Source organism: Xiphias gladius, chromosome 6, assembly GCF_016859285.1.
Source record: "Xiphias gladius isolate SHS-SW01 ecotype Sanya breed wild chromosome 6, ASM1685928v1, whole genome shotgun sequence".
Classification (NCBI taxonomy): Eukaryota; Metazoa; Chordata; class Actinopteri; order Istiophoriformes; family Xiphiidae; genus Xiphias; species Xiphias gladius.
The window spans coordinates 28646370-28661117 of record NC_053405.1 but is presented as its reverse complement, the minus strand read 5'-3'; the positions used below and the strand labels follow the sequence as shown (position 1 = coordinate 28661117).

Here is a 14748-nt window from a genome sequence, read left to right as displayed (position 1 = left end):
CAGGAGGACCTGGAAAGTGTTGCTGGGGAGCGGGACATCTGGGCTGCCTTAACCTGCTGCCAAGGTGACCTGACTCTGGATAAGCGGCAGAAGATGGATGGATAATAGTTCCAGTCTTTCGGCATGTATGGTCATATGAAGTCAATAATATCATAAGTATCAAACTAATTGTAATTGTGTAATAACATTTAAAAGGTGTCATATCTGCATTCATTTATTTTGACTCAAAAAAGAGGATTATCTGAAAAACTTTAGAGGTTAATTCATAGCAAATATATATAACTTAATGCAGCAGCACAAGTCCAGTACCTGCTGATAAGCTACTTAACCACAGCTAAGCTAGTCAGATGCAAAGTGACACAGCAAGGGCTTGTTGCTGTATGATGTGCATGATTTGAGCTGTCACATGCATTTCTTTCATGCTACATCTAAATTAAGCCATCCGATGTTCAATGTACCATTTTTTGTGTGAAAATGACTTCTGTCCAAACTAGCGTTTCCACTGAATTACTGGGGACCTCTGTCCACGGCGAAACACCTGAACGACATATAAACAGCTAAATGACTTCTTCTTTACAGTTGGCAAAACAAAAAAAAACTGCATCTTAGCTGACATCTGGTGAGGAGTGGCACAGACGGCCCACCTGACCAAGTTATGTTATGGTTGTGACATCATCTTATAAAATCAATGTAAATACAGGTGAATGGCAACAGTTGTGTGATATGTCAACATTTAAAATGAGTTGTCTACTTAACTTTGCCGCCACAAAGTTGACTGAACAGATATGGACACAGCCAGTTACTCTGCCAAGTGACAGCCCATTCAGCAATTTCCACCACACCACGTCCATTCATTTGCCTTCTGCTCTCTGTGGTCACCTCTACTGTTGTTTTACAACAGAATTCATGATGTAGTTGTTCCCACTTACATATTTTTCTGTTTATGTTGTCAGATGAAAGTATGAAATAGTGATTTAATCCTGTCTCATGAAATACTACTTCTTAACCAGCAGACATTCCCAAGCTGGATGTTTGGCCATACTATGCTATTTGAAATTTAAAATGACTGATCACAGAGAAAGTTAGAGGTGACAGAAAATCCCTCTAAAAACAAAAAAATATGTCATTTTCTGCCACTAGGGGTCTCTCAATCAAAACAATAACAAAAGACATAGTTGTGAAGTAGCATTGAATCATGGGATTGTTGTCATCATCACCAGTGCCATCACTGCAATCAGCTTCTCCTGGTTAGGATCCCTTCAGTGTTAATCGTTGGGAAGGTTTTTACCGGTTATCTAGGTTTGAAAATTGGTTGAGACTTTTGGGATAATGTAAGTACAGAACACAGCAAAATATATAATAAAGGTCTAGTTGTTTTTTTTTCTAGAATTAGCTTTACACACTACACACACACACACTCCTTTTCAATCACCTTGCATCCATTCACACCTCCTCCTCTTTTTTCTTTCTCTTTCTTCCTTCTTTGTCTTATTCACTTGGACTCTGTTTATCTCTCCTCCTGTCACCCTTCCTGACAATTTTTTCTTCCCACCCTCTTCTCTACTGCACCCACTGCTCTGGTTTCCTGTATTACATTCTGTTTTGCCACTCAGCATTCTCTCCTTTTTAAATAGTTTCTCTTTCTTTTTCTCCTATTTTCAAAATTATTGATAGTGCGACATAATAATAAGACCCAGTATGTCATCCCACTCAAACAGAAAATGTATATACAGTCAACTGAATACAGATGTAAGCCAAGTCTTGAATTACCTAATACAAATCCAAGTCTCAAGTCTTGTCGGAAGGCAATTGAAGACACTTGTAATGCCAAATTGAGCTGGTGCATTATATATCAGATTTTGCCAAAATATGTATCCGTTGCTCTACACCAGGATGTCGACATGCTGAAGTGACAAACAAGGGACAGTAAACTTCTACTGACCTGTTTGTACCTGCCTCACTGCATTGGATTTCCTCCTTCCTGCCTTCCATCAACCCATACCCTCAGTTTTGATCTGGCTGCTCTGTACTGATTGTTGTGTCGGATAAGGAGTAGTGGGTTGGATGTACAGCATGCTTACCTTTTACACACACTGCATGGCTTGTCTTTACGTACTCCTCTCTTTGTAAGGAAAATTGAATTGAGCCAATGTACATGTACACATTGTCTATGCATGTGTGTGAGAGAGTGTTGGCGCCTTTGGCCAAGGACGAGGCAGATAAAACCCATCTGATGAGTTTATCATGCAAACTTGCTTGAATAGGCTGACAAACTGAATGGTCTCCCTCAGCAAGGTCACGGTGCCCTCAAGCCCAGACAGATAGACAGACAGACACATTCATACAGTGCCTTCAGAAAGTATTCAGACCTCCTTACGTTTTTACACACTTTTATGTTTTCTGTGTTGTAGATTTAATTTTTAATGGATAAAATTGACATTTTTGTCCATCAATCTGCAATCAATAACCCACAATGACTTTTTTTTGTATAATTTTGCTAATTTAATAAAAACCAAAAAATTAAATTTTTCTTTTACTAAGGTTTTCAAACCCTTATTTCAGTACTTCTTGGGAAAGCCTTCTATTTTTCTATTTAGAATTCAGGCCATTGTCGTGCTGAGAGGTGAACCATCGCCCCAGCCTCAGGCAGTGGGCACTCTGGAGCAGGTTTCAAGGGCCCCTCTGTATTTAGCTGCAGTCATCATTCCCTCAATTACAACCGGTCTCCCAGTCACTGCCCCTGAGAAGCACCCCCCACAGCCTCGACAGCTGTTTGCTTTTCTCATCAGACCAAAGAATCTTTTTCCTCATGCTCTCAGAGTCCTTTAAGTGTCATTTGTCCGACTGGAAGGCTGAGAAACTGTTTTACAGTGGCTTCATGTTAAATAACTTTTTCATGGATGAACAGAGGGTTTAAATGGCTAAGTGATTTGAGTTAATGTCTCTTCTGTGCTGCTGACTTTTTCTTCTGACAGGCTACTACTTCTATTTCTATTCATATTCACCGATCAGCCACAACATTACAACTATACCAGTTTTAATGTTGTGGCTGATTGGTGTATATTATTATGTGTATATATGCTTTTTTCACTTAAACATTCCCAGTTAGCCATTTTTGAGCAGCTCCACTCAAGCCAGAAAAAGCTAGTAAATGCACCATTAATTAATTAATTAATTTATTTTTTCAAACTCTTGCTTGAAAATGACCAGAACGAATCTGCTTTTTTTAACAGCTTCTGCTTCCCTTCTCTTTAGGGCCCGGTATCGAACCTCAATACTTTTTATCTACCAACCGAAATGTGTTCGTAGCATTGAGTATCAAAAAAGTATGGAAAGTTAACACTGCATGCTTGGTTAAGTTCTTTGGCCAGTTTACTTTTTCTTTGATCAGATACTTCCTGATCTAAATTAGGAAAACTTTTCTTTTCTTAAGACCATATTTCATAAGAGATGGACAATGTAAACAATTTTAACACTGATCACAAGAGAAACATTTTCTCAATAAGAGAAATTGAACCTTTGATATATCGACCATAGGTTACACTGACAATGTACCTTAAAGCAATCACATCACAGAAATGATTTCTATATAGCTATTTCAAATAAACAACGTAGCAGTTCTTTATGAACGGATTTCCGTAAAGCAGGTTTAAAGATTACTGACCAGCCAGTAAACATGCACAGTGTGAGATTTATAAAGATTTAATCGGACAAGATTGACGTGTTTTAATTTTTGTGCAATTTATTTATTTAAATAGATTTTCTCTTTCCGGCTCATACACCATCATATTTTGTTAAACACAATGGAGTGTTGAGACAACTTCGTGCCAAAAACATACCAACCTAGGGTATTTATTTATTTACCAAAAAACAGTATTGTTTTGGGGTTGGTACCAAAACTCATTTATAGTGATGCATCAATATAGAACATTTTCAAACAACGCTCAGGGCCTACTCTTATTCATCTTTTCCTGCTCTACTAACCTCAGCTCCCTCTTGCTTTCCCACTCAGTTGATGCTACCGCCAGCCAATCAGGCCACTCGGTTGCTAATGCTAGGAAACGCTTCACGTTGCAGGGACTTTCCAACAGGAGGTCTCTCCCAACAGGTAACGGTATGACGTTGGCGCGTCAATTGCTCGCTAATGCCATCTCCATTGCAGGCATCTTTGTTAACACCACTGTCGTCTGTTCTTTATTCTCTTCATCTGTTTCTGCTGTCATGATAGTCTTCATCATAATGCCAATCATCATCATCATCCTGATCAGCAACAGCATCTATCCTGCCTCAGTCCTCTCTAGTTCAGTCTCCACTCTCCTCTTTGACAACTGTTGTCCTTTCTTTTTTTTCTCCTCAAATGTCATATAAATTTCTGTCAGCGTGTATCTCGTTATTGTAGGGTAGATCTCATCCCAGGGCCCACGGTGTCTCAGCATAATAAAGGACACATCTCCCTCTACTCCCATATTCTACATTTATCTGTTCATGTCAGTATCGTCTGCTTCCGCCAGCACAACAACAAGGAAACTGTGATTCAGGAAAGAGAGGTACAGGGTACCGTTGAAGAGACAGGATTTGAAGACAGGGAGACAGCAGGTGATAAACAGATAGACAGGCAGGGCAAAATTCCGTAGGGCAGTGCTGCGATAAATGCCACCTTATAATATTCAAGCCCTCTTGACATTTCAAAATAACATTTTTAGACGAGGATGAAGTGAATTGAGGTGGGGCGTCAGGTAATGGAGTCAGTCGACTAGTCAAGCAAAGACATCCAGAAAACCCACGGTAAGTGAAACTGCAATGTTGAGATCTGTTTTACGGCGCTCCTGACTACAAATCAAATCCTAAACTGAATAGCCGTAAATTCTCAAAGAGTAACCTTTATTTACCTCAACTGCATGGAAACCCAGGGTCCAAAATCACTGAATTTACACAGCTCCCAATATAATGGACGCTTAATAGTTTACTCAGTAGTGAGCAGTAAATTGAGATTCCAGACACTTATCATTATCATTTTGCATCGTCCCTCACAGCTGTTGAGTCGTGCAATTGTAATCTTTGCGTCTATAAAATGCGGTGCAGTGCATTGTGGGTTGTTAGCAGAGAGTAGTGTAGATGCCAAGGACAGTGCTTTTTTTGCTCCGTTGTGGAATTTTTGAGGGCACTATATAGTCGGTACATTTACACAAATTCAGACACTCACATGAAGAAGCAGCCAGTGAATGTAGTGTACTATACTATAGTCAACAGGGAGTGATTTCGGACGCAGGCCGGGCTTAGATTAAAGACGGGCCTTTATTACTGACTTCCTGTCTTATGAATATATTTTCTGCCGTTTGCTGTCCATTTGAACTTACTGTCAAATTCTACCAATAGGACAACAGAGCTAGGTCATTCCAACCACGGTGTTGATCTGGGTTTCTTTAGAAATATTGTTTTGGAAAAGACACTTACCATAACATCTGCAGTTCAGTTCTGACTCCTCATTACATTGTAGGCTGCCCAACTTTATTTGGTTTGCTGTTAAGGTTCTGTTAAAGAAACTCAATATTTCCTGCACAAATGTTTTACATTGAAAGCCTTCCACTAACAACATTTGTCTTTCAAAAGTAAAACTCAGATTGGTGGGTATTACACGACTTTTGTTGTACTGATGGAATTAATGTAAATGTACATGAGGTTTCATTTATCATGTGAGCCATCAGAGTGCGGGTAATTTCCTCCCCACCCTTATTTGTTTGTGCTTTACACAGCTATTTTTTGAGATCATTACCTGCTGTTTTTGAGACATACCCTCTGACAAAATGTTTCCTAATGTTGAACACAACGACATGTGAAGATGGATATTTTGCAGTGCAGTGTATTCATGAATTAAAAGTCCATAATCATAGTCTTTATTCTTGTTTCTGCTTAAAGATACACAGTCAGCTGAATCTGCTGCATTAATATACCCAGTCTTGACAGCATATTACTGAGGCCCAACATTAACTGGGAGCAAATCCCTTAATTCATGACGGTACCATCTGCTGGTGTTATTGTGCTATGACAGTCAATAGAAGCTAAAGAACTGTATATTGTTCACGCCCAAACTAAGTACGAACTCATCCGGTGTAAAAATGCAGAATAGCCACATACACCCACATACACAGTCCTGGAAGACATGCACACAGTCCTGAGTGATCAATGCACGGCCTGTTATATGAGAAAGAAATCAATGATGACTCGATGGCAGGTGGCTGAATAGACTCCCCATTGACAGGAACGCTCTCTTCAGCCTCCCGTGCTTCACTGCTTTGTATGTCCACTCAGTAAGTCCAACATGTTAGATCCCTGAAAAATGGACTGAAATCGAGGGCCGCCCTGCTGCGTCCTTTGACTTGTGAGCACTCGGACTTTCGCACCATGTATTGGCTGTTTTTGTTACAGTGACACAGCATTCCAACTCAGCAGTCTGTAAGAGTTCAGCCTGCAGTCAACCTCAGTCATCTACATTCGAGTCACTGACATCAAGGCAAGGCGTCTTCTAAAATTAGGGAAAACTGTTCCACTTTTGTTTTGCATCATGTTTAATGAGGCGTCCATAGTGAAAAGACACATTTATTCAATTTGTGATGGCTGACAGCTATTTATGTGAAGCATCGTTTTTTGTCAGTCTAATGTGACTCTTCCTTTGACATTATTGAACTGCATACAAAAAGTAAAATCCAAACAACTTTTGTCACTGAGTCATTTATTGTACTTCGTGGTAGACTCTAATTTTTCTGGAATTGTCATCAGGCAGTCTCCTGCTTGATTGTGTCTAGTTTTAATATACTAACGATGATGTGATGATAATGATGTGATCTGCACGACTAAAAGTCAGCGTCACATAATGACTTGTTGCAGTTTATAGTTCAAATTGGCACACATGCTAATCCTGCACTGAAGTCATGACAAATGTGATATGTGTTGATTCATCACAAAATCTGAGGCACTTTTAACCTCTTTCTATACGTTTTAATAGCCCACATAGAGATGTGGTTGAAATCTCTGATAAAACTAATAAGTGGACATTGAGTTAATTAGATTTTTGTTTTGTCAGTTTGTGTTTTCTGGTTTTCTTTACATTATTTCATGCATTTCTGGCTTCCTCTCTCCATTTGCTTGAACTGTTGTTATTTTTAATATATTTCGCTTGTGAGTCTCTTTTAAAGCAGTTTGCAACATTTGATAGCTGCTAAGTAAATGAATTAATGTTATAGGTAATTGATGTGATACTTACACTTACAAGTAGTGATGGTATCATCTTTATCATTTGAGAAGTTAAGACATGCAAAACATCTGCAGAAGCCGTGTGTTTTGGTGTGTCAACCAATAACTTCTTCCCCTTTTTTTATTCTATTCTCTATTCTTTTTCCTTTACAATCTATTTTTCACCATTCCCTTCCTTTACTCCATTTTGCTCTTTCTGTCTCTCCGTGCTGGTCTCTCTCCATGACTCTTCCTGCTTCCTGACCCTTCCTCGGCTGCAGAGCCCGCTGCTAAGGAGGCAGAAGTCCCCCGCCGCTTTTCTCTCACCTCCTCTCTCGCCTCTTCTTCTTCCTCCTCCTTTGCGACACGACGCACAAAAGGTACCTGATTAGCTGTCGAAGGTCTTCCTGTCTCCACATTTTGCTCTTTCAATATTTTCTTGCTTTTACACTGTCTTTTGCTGCTCTGTTCACATTCAGTGCACAGTCAAGCACACGGCAAACTAATGAATGTACACATACACCGAGTCGTGCAGCTCAATAGGAGAAAGTGTAATTATCACAATGCATTGCTCGATAGGCTCATTCATTGGTTCAGTGCTGAATAAAAAGGTACGTAAATTAACTTCAGTCAGATTATTATAATGCAAAGAAATTCCAATGCAAACAAAGTTATCCTATGCTGTTACCTTAGAGTCCAACTGGAATTGAATTGGATTTTTTTTTCTTTCTGCTACATCCTACACACCTTTGTGAATTACATGACCTGCGCTCTCATTTCAGAAAAAATATGTATCCAAAAGGGAGAAATTTAATATTTTACATGCTTTGGTTTCTTGACCACATCCTATGTCTGCATTTAACAGAATGCTGTTGTTTTTTCCGGTTATGCAAACCAGTGTTGCCAGAATTATTGTATTTAAATGCAAACAATTGTAGATTCAAATCCGTGCTGTGGCACACTTGGAGTCAAATTGGTCAATATATATCCCACAGTTCACAATGCATGCATGGGTTCACCAAGTCAGCAGCAGTGGGCTCCAGCTACAGGCCAATGTTTATTGTGCAGGGTAAAAGACACGCTTGTGCATCCTAGCATGTAAGAAAATAGGTTAAAGGTTTGGCATTTTTGTAATTTCGTGTAATATGAGGATATATGTACAAACAAAATGATTTGATACTTAAACCAAAGCTGTAAATACAGTCATTGTGAAAAATTGTGAGTAGTGACAGTGGCTGTTTCACAAATCTCAGCAATTCGTACATAGGGGTAAATTATCATACAAATACAATAATTCGTACTCTGGCAATACTATGGACACTGAGCCGGACAGTCAGACAGCAACCTGCAGCAGAGACAAAAGGAGCTCATGTCTCCCTCTTAGCTACAAAGGGAGACATGGACACAGATGGACACATCTTGTCCTGTACTTGTAGCGTGTTGTATTAGCTACAAAACAGGCATCCACTGGGGGAGAAGTGCACAGCTAACGTCAGTTTGCAGACCAAATACCTGTGTAGCTGGTCAGCTGTAACACATTAAACAGCTTTAGAACTTACCTGCACATGCCAGCATTGGCCAGTTTAGATGCTAAGTGATCTATTCCTTATTCTTAAATACTGCTGCAAGAAAATGCTGCATGCCCTTGGATTGCAAGCTAAAAGCAAGTTGGTTTACATTATGTTCTGGTACAACTGTTCAATCAAAAGCAAACATCAACCCACCCACTCAGAGGATTGGAGATTACATGAGCATTTCTAATACATCCTCAAAGGCCCTTTTTCTTTTTTCACAATAGAAAAAAATAAAAATAAATTTAAAAATTGATGTGATTTTTGACTGCAAAAAAGAATGACTAGTTGTGATTTCAGCTAGACTGTGAAGACAACATCCTCATACAGTTTCCATTGGGAAAGTTTATGCAGTACACCTCAGTAGGATGAACGCTAAGAATTGATATATATATTAATTTCGAGTTAGAAAAATGTGTCAACAATTTAAAAGATGTCAAACAGAATTAAAAGATGAGAAAACAGTGTTTAGGTGGGTTTGCCCCTCAGTACGTCCCAAGTTCTCATTTTTTTAACACTCTGCAATGTCATTCATTCTCAGGTCAAACATGGCCAAAACACAGACTCAAACTGAATCGTGTGAAAATTGTGTGTATGTGTGCACATGTATACAGTGGCGGCAAAAAAAGCAATTTTCTTATTACCCTATTTCTCCCACTTGAAATGTATGAGATGCATAGAGAAAGTTGAGTCTTTGCTGAGAATCAAACCGACGTTGAAGGAAAAAAAGCTGCAAATGAGTAGACATACATATTCTTTCTGAAAAGCGTCAGGCAATAAGAATTTTGATTAGCTGACATTTGGAATGTAGGGTGACATTCAAAGTGGCAGTAGAAGTGTAAGTTCATTTTCAACCAGGCACAGGCATGAGAGGAATTAAAAACATCAGAAGAAAGCTATTGAAGTTTTCCCTTGAAGTATTTCCACTCAGTCTGTTGTCTGCTTTAGTTGTATTTCTTTCTCTTGCACACAGTTTGCATATAATGTTTCATTGGTGAAATACAAACACACACAGCGGCATTACAGTACCTAGGCTGTATGTATGCCATGATGCAATTTTGTTTGTGTTTCTGTTTGTGTCATGCAGATTTACTATAGGTGATCCTGGTAGGATTGACTTGCCTAATGTCAGTCTTGTTAATCCCGTTCCCATTCATTTAGTTTAAAGGATAATTATGTTGGGGTTTTTTGTAACATAATGTTAGGTACATAAGTATTTGGAAAGTGACTCAATTTTCGTAATTTTGCCTCTGTACACCACTACAGTGGCTGTGACTGACAATCAGTTTCGTGGCCAGGTGTGGCCTGTTCCCTCATTATTTCATGACAAATTAAGCAGATAAAAGGTCTGGAGTTGATTCCAAGTGTTGAATTTGCATTTGGTAGCTGTTCACAGGAACACTCAATATGTGGTCCAAAGAGGTGTCGATGCAATTAAAGGAGGCCATCATTAGGCTGAAAAAAAACCAAAAAAAGGCAGCGTTATGGCAGGGGCATGGGTCACTGGTGTTTATTGATGATGTGACTGCTGATAGAGGTAGCAAGATGAACTCTAAAGTGTATAGAGCTATACTATCTGTTCAGATTCAGCCAAATGCTGTAAAGCTGATAGGACAGTGCTTCACAGTACAGAAGGATAATGACCCAAAACACTCGGTCATTACTGCCTTACTGCGAGAGCAACCCATGCTTTTCACTTACTGTAGACAAAACTGAAGGCAGAAAGACCCACAAACAAGCAGCAACTGAAGGCGGCTGCAGTAACGGCCTGGCAAAGCATCTCAAGGGAGGAAATGTCCATGGGTTCCGGACTTCAGGCAGTCATTGACTGCAAGGATTTTCATCCAAATATAAAGAATAATCCTTATATTTACAATTATGTCAGATTGTCCAATTACTTTTGAGCCTCTGAAAATGAGGGACTATATATAAAAATGGCTGTAATTCCTAAACGGTTAATGTGATGCTTTTGCTAAACCCTTGAATTAAAGCTGAAAGTCTACACTTCACAATAACATGTTGATGTCTTTTGTTCCAAATCAATTGTGGTGGTGTAGAGAGACGAAATTACAAAAATTGTGTCACTGTCCAAATACTTATTCACCTAAGGCAATGTTGCTAAAAAGAAGTTCTATGGTACAAGTAATAAGGGCAGTTAGATGATCACGCAAGTTTTAAACAATCCTCCAGGTTCCAAACTTATTTGAAAAAGCAAAAACAAAGATGAACGTCAAAATTATTATGCAAACTGTTTGTAAACATCCATCACAGTTTATAGACCAACTTCTTGGTTCACCATAGACCTACCAAACTTAATGTAACTGTGCACATACACTTTTCCATGCAATATGGGATTATGTCCAATATTTTCACTCATTTTCAGTTTTATCACCAAATAAAGAAGTTTAGGCAATTTGGCTAACCCATTAGCTTAGTCTGACAGCTCAGATGTCTGGGCCAATTAGACTGTTGCAGCAATGTTGGCATATGTTGGCATATTCTTTGTTCTCAGTACTTTGGTGAGTACAGTGTTACCATAACTGATATAACAGATGGCCAAAACTAAAAAAATAAGACCCAAATTACCTGGAATTATGATTTTAGGCCCATAAAAAAAATACCTTAAATAACATTTTATTCATATGAAGGCAAAAGTGTACCACAGGTGGGATGGTGTATTTAAGCCCCCTTCAGACATGCGCTTCATACTGTAAATGTACTAAAATTTTAGATGATTGTCTAACATTTGAATAAGCCCTTGAGTCACTTATTAGTGAAAGTCATGGGAGATAGGCTATTGGATATATCTAGATGCTAACACCTTCAGTCACTTTCTTATAACTGAAGCTTTTGGCCAGGAGATGTCATCAAGTGTCGTCCTACTTTCTTTGGACATCTCAACCCTGAACCACAACATCTTCCAGTTGGTGGGTCGGCAGTGATGGCCAACCACTGCCCATGTACTCCTGGCTTCCAGTTCAACCCCTCCCGCCCATCCCCGAGCCAACAAGAGGCTCTTTCCGTTGCTTCCCCCAAGCAGCAAGCTGCTGTCTTTCTCTCCCCTCCTGCTATACTCAGTGCTGCGACCATCTTCTTGACCCCCACCCTTCCTACTCCAGGTAACGGCCTTCAGCTTGGATCATGTCTCTCCTCTGCCTTGGGTCTGCTCTCCCCCATTGCTTGAAGTGGGTGGTTCCGAGTTCTTGTCTCCCTGTGCATGGGATCCCGATGATATCCTTCAAATTCAGCATGCTTTTGGCCTGTGCTACTGATGTTTCAGATGCCCACTTATGTCCTAATCTTAGGTGTTTGTTACCTCACCTCTCAACTCCTCCCACTGAAAGTCAAAGGCACTTCATAAATTGTAAGCAGCCATTAGTCTTGGTAGCAGGCCATACTGGAAGAGCCAGGCCTTGAACTTACCCGGTAAGCCTAATACCTCTATCTTTCTCAGCCATTCATCTGCCTGTTTCACTGACCTGGATACATTGCTTCTGTCAGTGAGAGAGAAATCATACCACTTACCTATCACCTATCAATTGATGGTATAACCTCCCCCCCCCGGACTTGGAGCTGGAATTTGCCGGTCACTTTCCCGTTTCTGATAACCATGCTTCTTGACTTCCTTGGTTTGAACTTCATTCTTGCCCATGTTGCCAAGTCATCAAGTGTCTTTAGGATCCACCTTGTTTGTACATATACAGTAAATAACACTTCCTGCACTCACCAACTTTGAATGTAATGCGGTCGTATTAAAGAAGAGGCTATAGCATGCACAAACTTAAATACACAGAAGGGTACATGTAAATCTGCAAGTTAACATGCAAACAAATCAAAAAGATTTTTAATTTTAGATTTTTTTCATGCATGCAAGTAAATCAAATTAGTTTGAAACAAGAGAAGAAATTGTTGAAAGTTGTCATGGAAATATCCCGCAAATGCTTTATTTACAACATATGTGAAATTAAATGATTCAGATTTTAACATCTTGTAATATTTCACTTTTTTTGGCACCCTCACCCTATATGAAGCAGTCAAAGCAGCATGAATTCTATATTCTATCTAATAAATAATGAACTTGAGGACAATAGAGCAGATTAGAGAATGGGTCGTGAGCCACAGTCTTCTAGCACATATGATGGTCATTAATTAAGCCACAGAGATAACCTCAAAAATCAGGTTTAACTTCAGAAGTTTTAGAATCACTGATCACTGAATCTCCAGTAGTGCCACCACTTCCTCTGTGTACCAGATGGCAATTAAAGCATGAGTATTGTGGCTCTTTTCATTATGGTGGGAATAAAATCATAATGAATGTATGCATAATGGACATATGTCTGAGTGACAAAAAGCCTTTACTTAAAGATGGAAGCTCAGTGTTACAAATTTCATGTATAAAAGGGGCTTTAATAGGAAAGTTTTGGTGTATTGTTGTGTGCTAGCCTTCTTTTTAACAAACTTATATCCCTGAAATTTCACCCCTATACAGCTAATCTGCAACAGAAAATCGTTTTGTACGAAACGTAATCACTGGATGGAATATGTTCAGAGGCAACATATTTTTTGAATTAAAGAATTATATTTGGTGTTGTAGTTAAATTGTATAGAACTTTTATTTTTAGGAGAAAGGGTTGCTTTGTAAAATTATCTAATTAAGTCTCTCATTGCCTGTTATTTCCCTTGACCAGGTCCCCTCTCTGCTAGCGTAAAGAGCAAGAGACACGAGATAAAGAGTGATCCCACTCCATTTGGTTATGAAGGTACATGAACAAGCAAAGATATGTCATACAGTGGCTTCAGAAAGTATTACTTTCAAATGCATTGTTCATCAATCTACACTCACACAATAAAGTGTGCAAAAAGTGAATGGGTTCACATTCTGAAGCCACCGTATATAATTCACAGGCTCTGAGCATGCTGGGCCTTAGCCTGCTGTTTGGCTAATTAGGCCCAACCTATTTTTCTGACTTTTTTCTTTTTTCCTGGATGAAGTGTGGTATGTGTGCATGCATTTTTGTGTTTGTTCACCATCTATATTTCAAGTCCTTGCCTGCTGTGTTGACTTGTGTTGTGATTTGCTATATGACAACTCAAAATGCATGTGAATCAACAAAAGGTATCAGATAAAATATTTTGTCGTTTGTGTAATTTTGGTGTAGTGAGCGGTTTGTTGGTGTTTAGGCCTGTTGACTATGTAGTTTATCTCTGCATGAGTTGCGTTGCACTGCTCTCTTGACTAGATAGACTGAATTTCATTTTATCTGTAAAGACCCTCGTGTTTTACATTTTGGTTGGGGTTGACAATGTTGAGTGGCCATTGAGTGATCATAATGAAAAGCATGGTATAAAGCATTTGGCTTCCCTCCAGATACTTTGCGTGGTGCTATGGCTGCAGCCGGGAAGTGTCAGAGCATGAGTAGCAGCACTGCTACTGCTGCTGGCAGCACCTCAGCTGTACCTAGATCGACCTCCCAACCAGGTAACTGCAGAGGAGGAGCCATCTCCAATAGTGATTTGTGTGGTTGTCTTCTTAGTGGAATTCATTTCAGGATTATATGTTAATAAGTTGGTGAGAAAAATGAGTTTGTTTTGGTTAATTTTTTAGTTTTGGGGAGTCTTTTATTCGCCAGAAACTCAGCTGGAATTTAACCTGTAATTCCATCTCAGCCTTCAACCAGCCTTGTCTATCAAACGGCTCCATGAGCTTGAACAGCACAGTCCAAGTGTTCTGTAGTCAAATACTTTGGTGAACACGTCCTTATACATGAATAACCTTATGAGTGTTACAACCTGGTGATTATCCACCTGAGTGGGGCTACAAGCACAAAGGGCCTCAGTTTACACACTAGCAATGTTGTATTCTACTTAGGTGGGTTAAGCTTTGAAGACTGTTTCATTTATTCAACAATTTAATCAGAAAAGCAAAACATTCCATCTAACAGCTCAT

The 14748-nt window shown here is 39.3% G+C and overlaps 1 protein-coding gene across 2 annotated transcripts in view; it reads left to right on the top strand.

Moving 5' to 3' along the window:
* The window catches only part of mcf2l2 (MCF.2 cell line derived transforming sequence-like 2), a 130367-nt gene that overhangs the window by 99811 nt on the left and 15808 nt on the right, over positions 1-14748 (top strand). The window contains exons 28-29 of one of the 2 annotated variants that reach the window (XM_040128755.1): positions 13490-13561; positions 14170-14280. The exons of the other annotated variant lie outside the window; for it this stretch is intronic. Coding sequence (XP_039984689.1) covers positions 13490-13561; positions 14170-14280 — 183 coding nt within the window. The remainder of the gene's footprint in view (positions 1-13489; positions 13562-14169; positions 14281-14748) is intronic. 2 annotated transcript variants of the gene reach the window in all.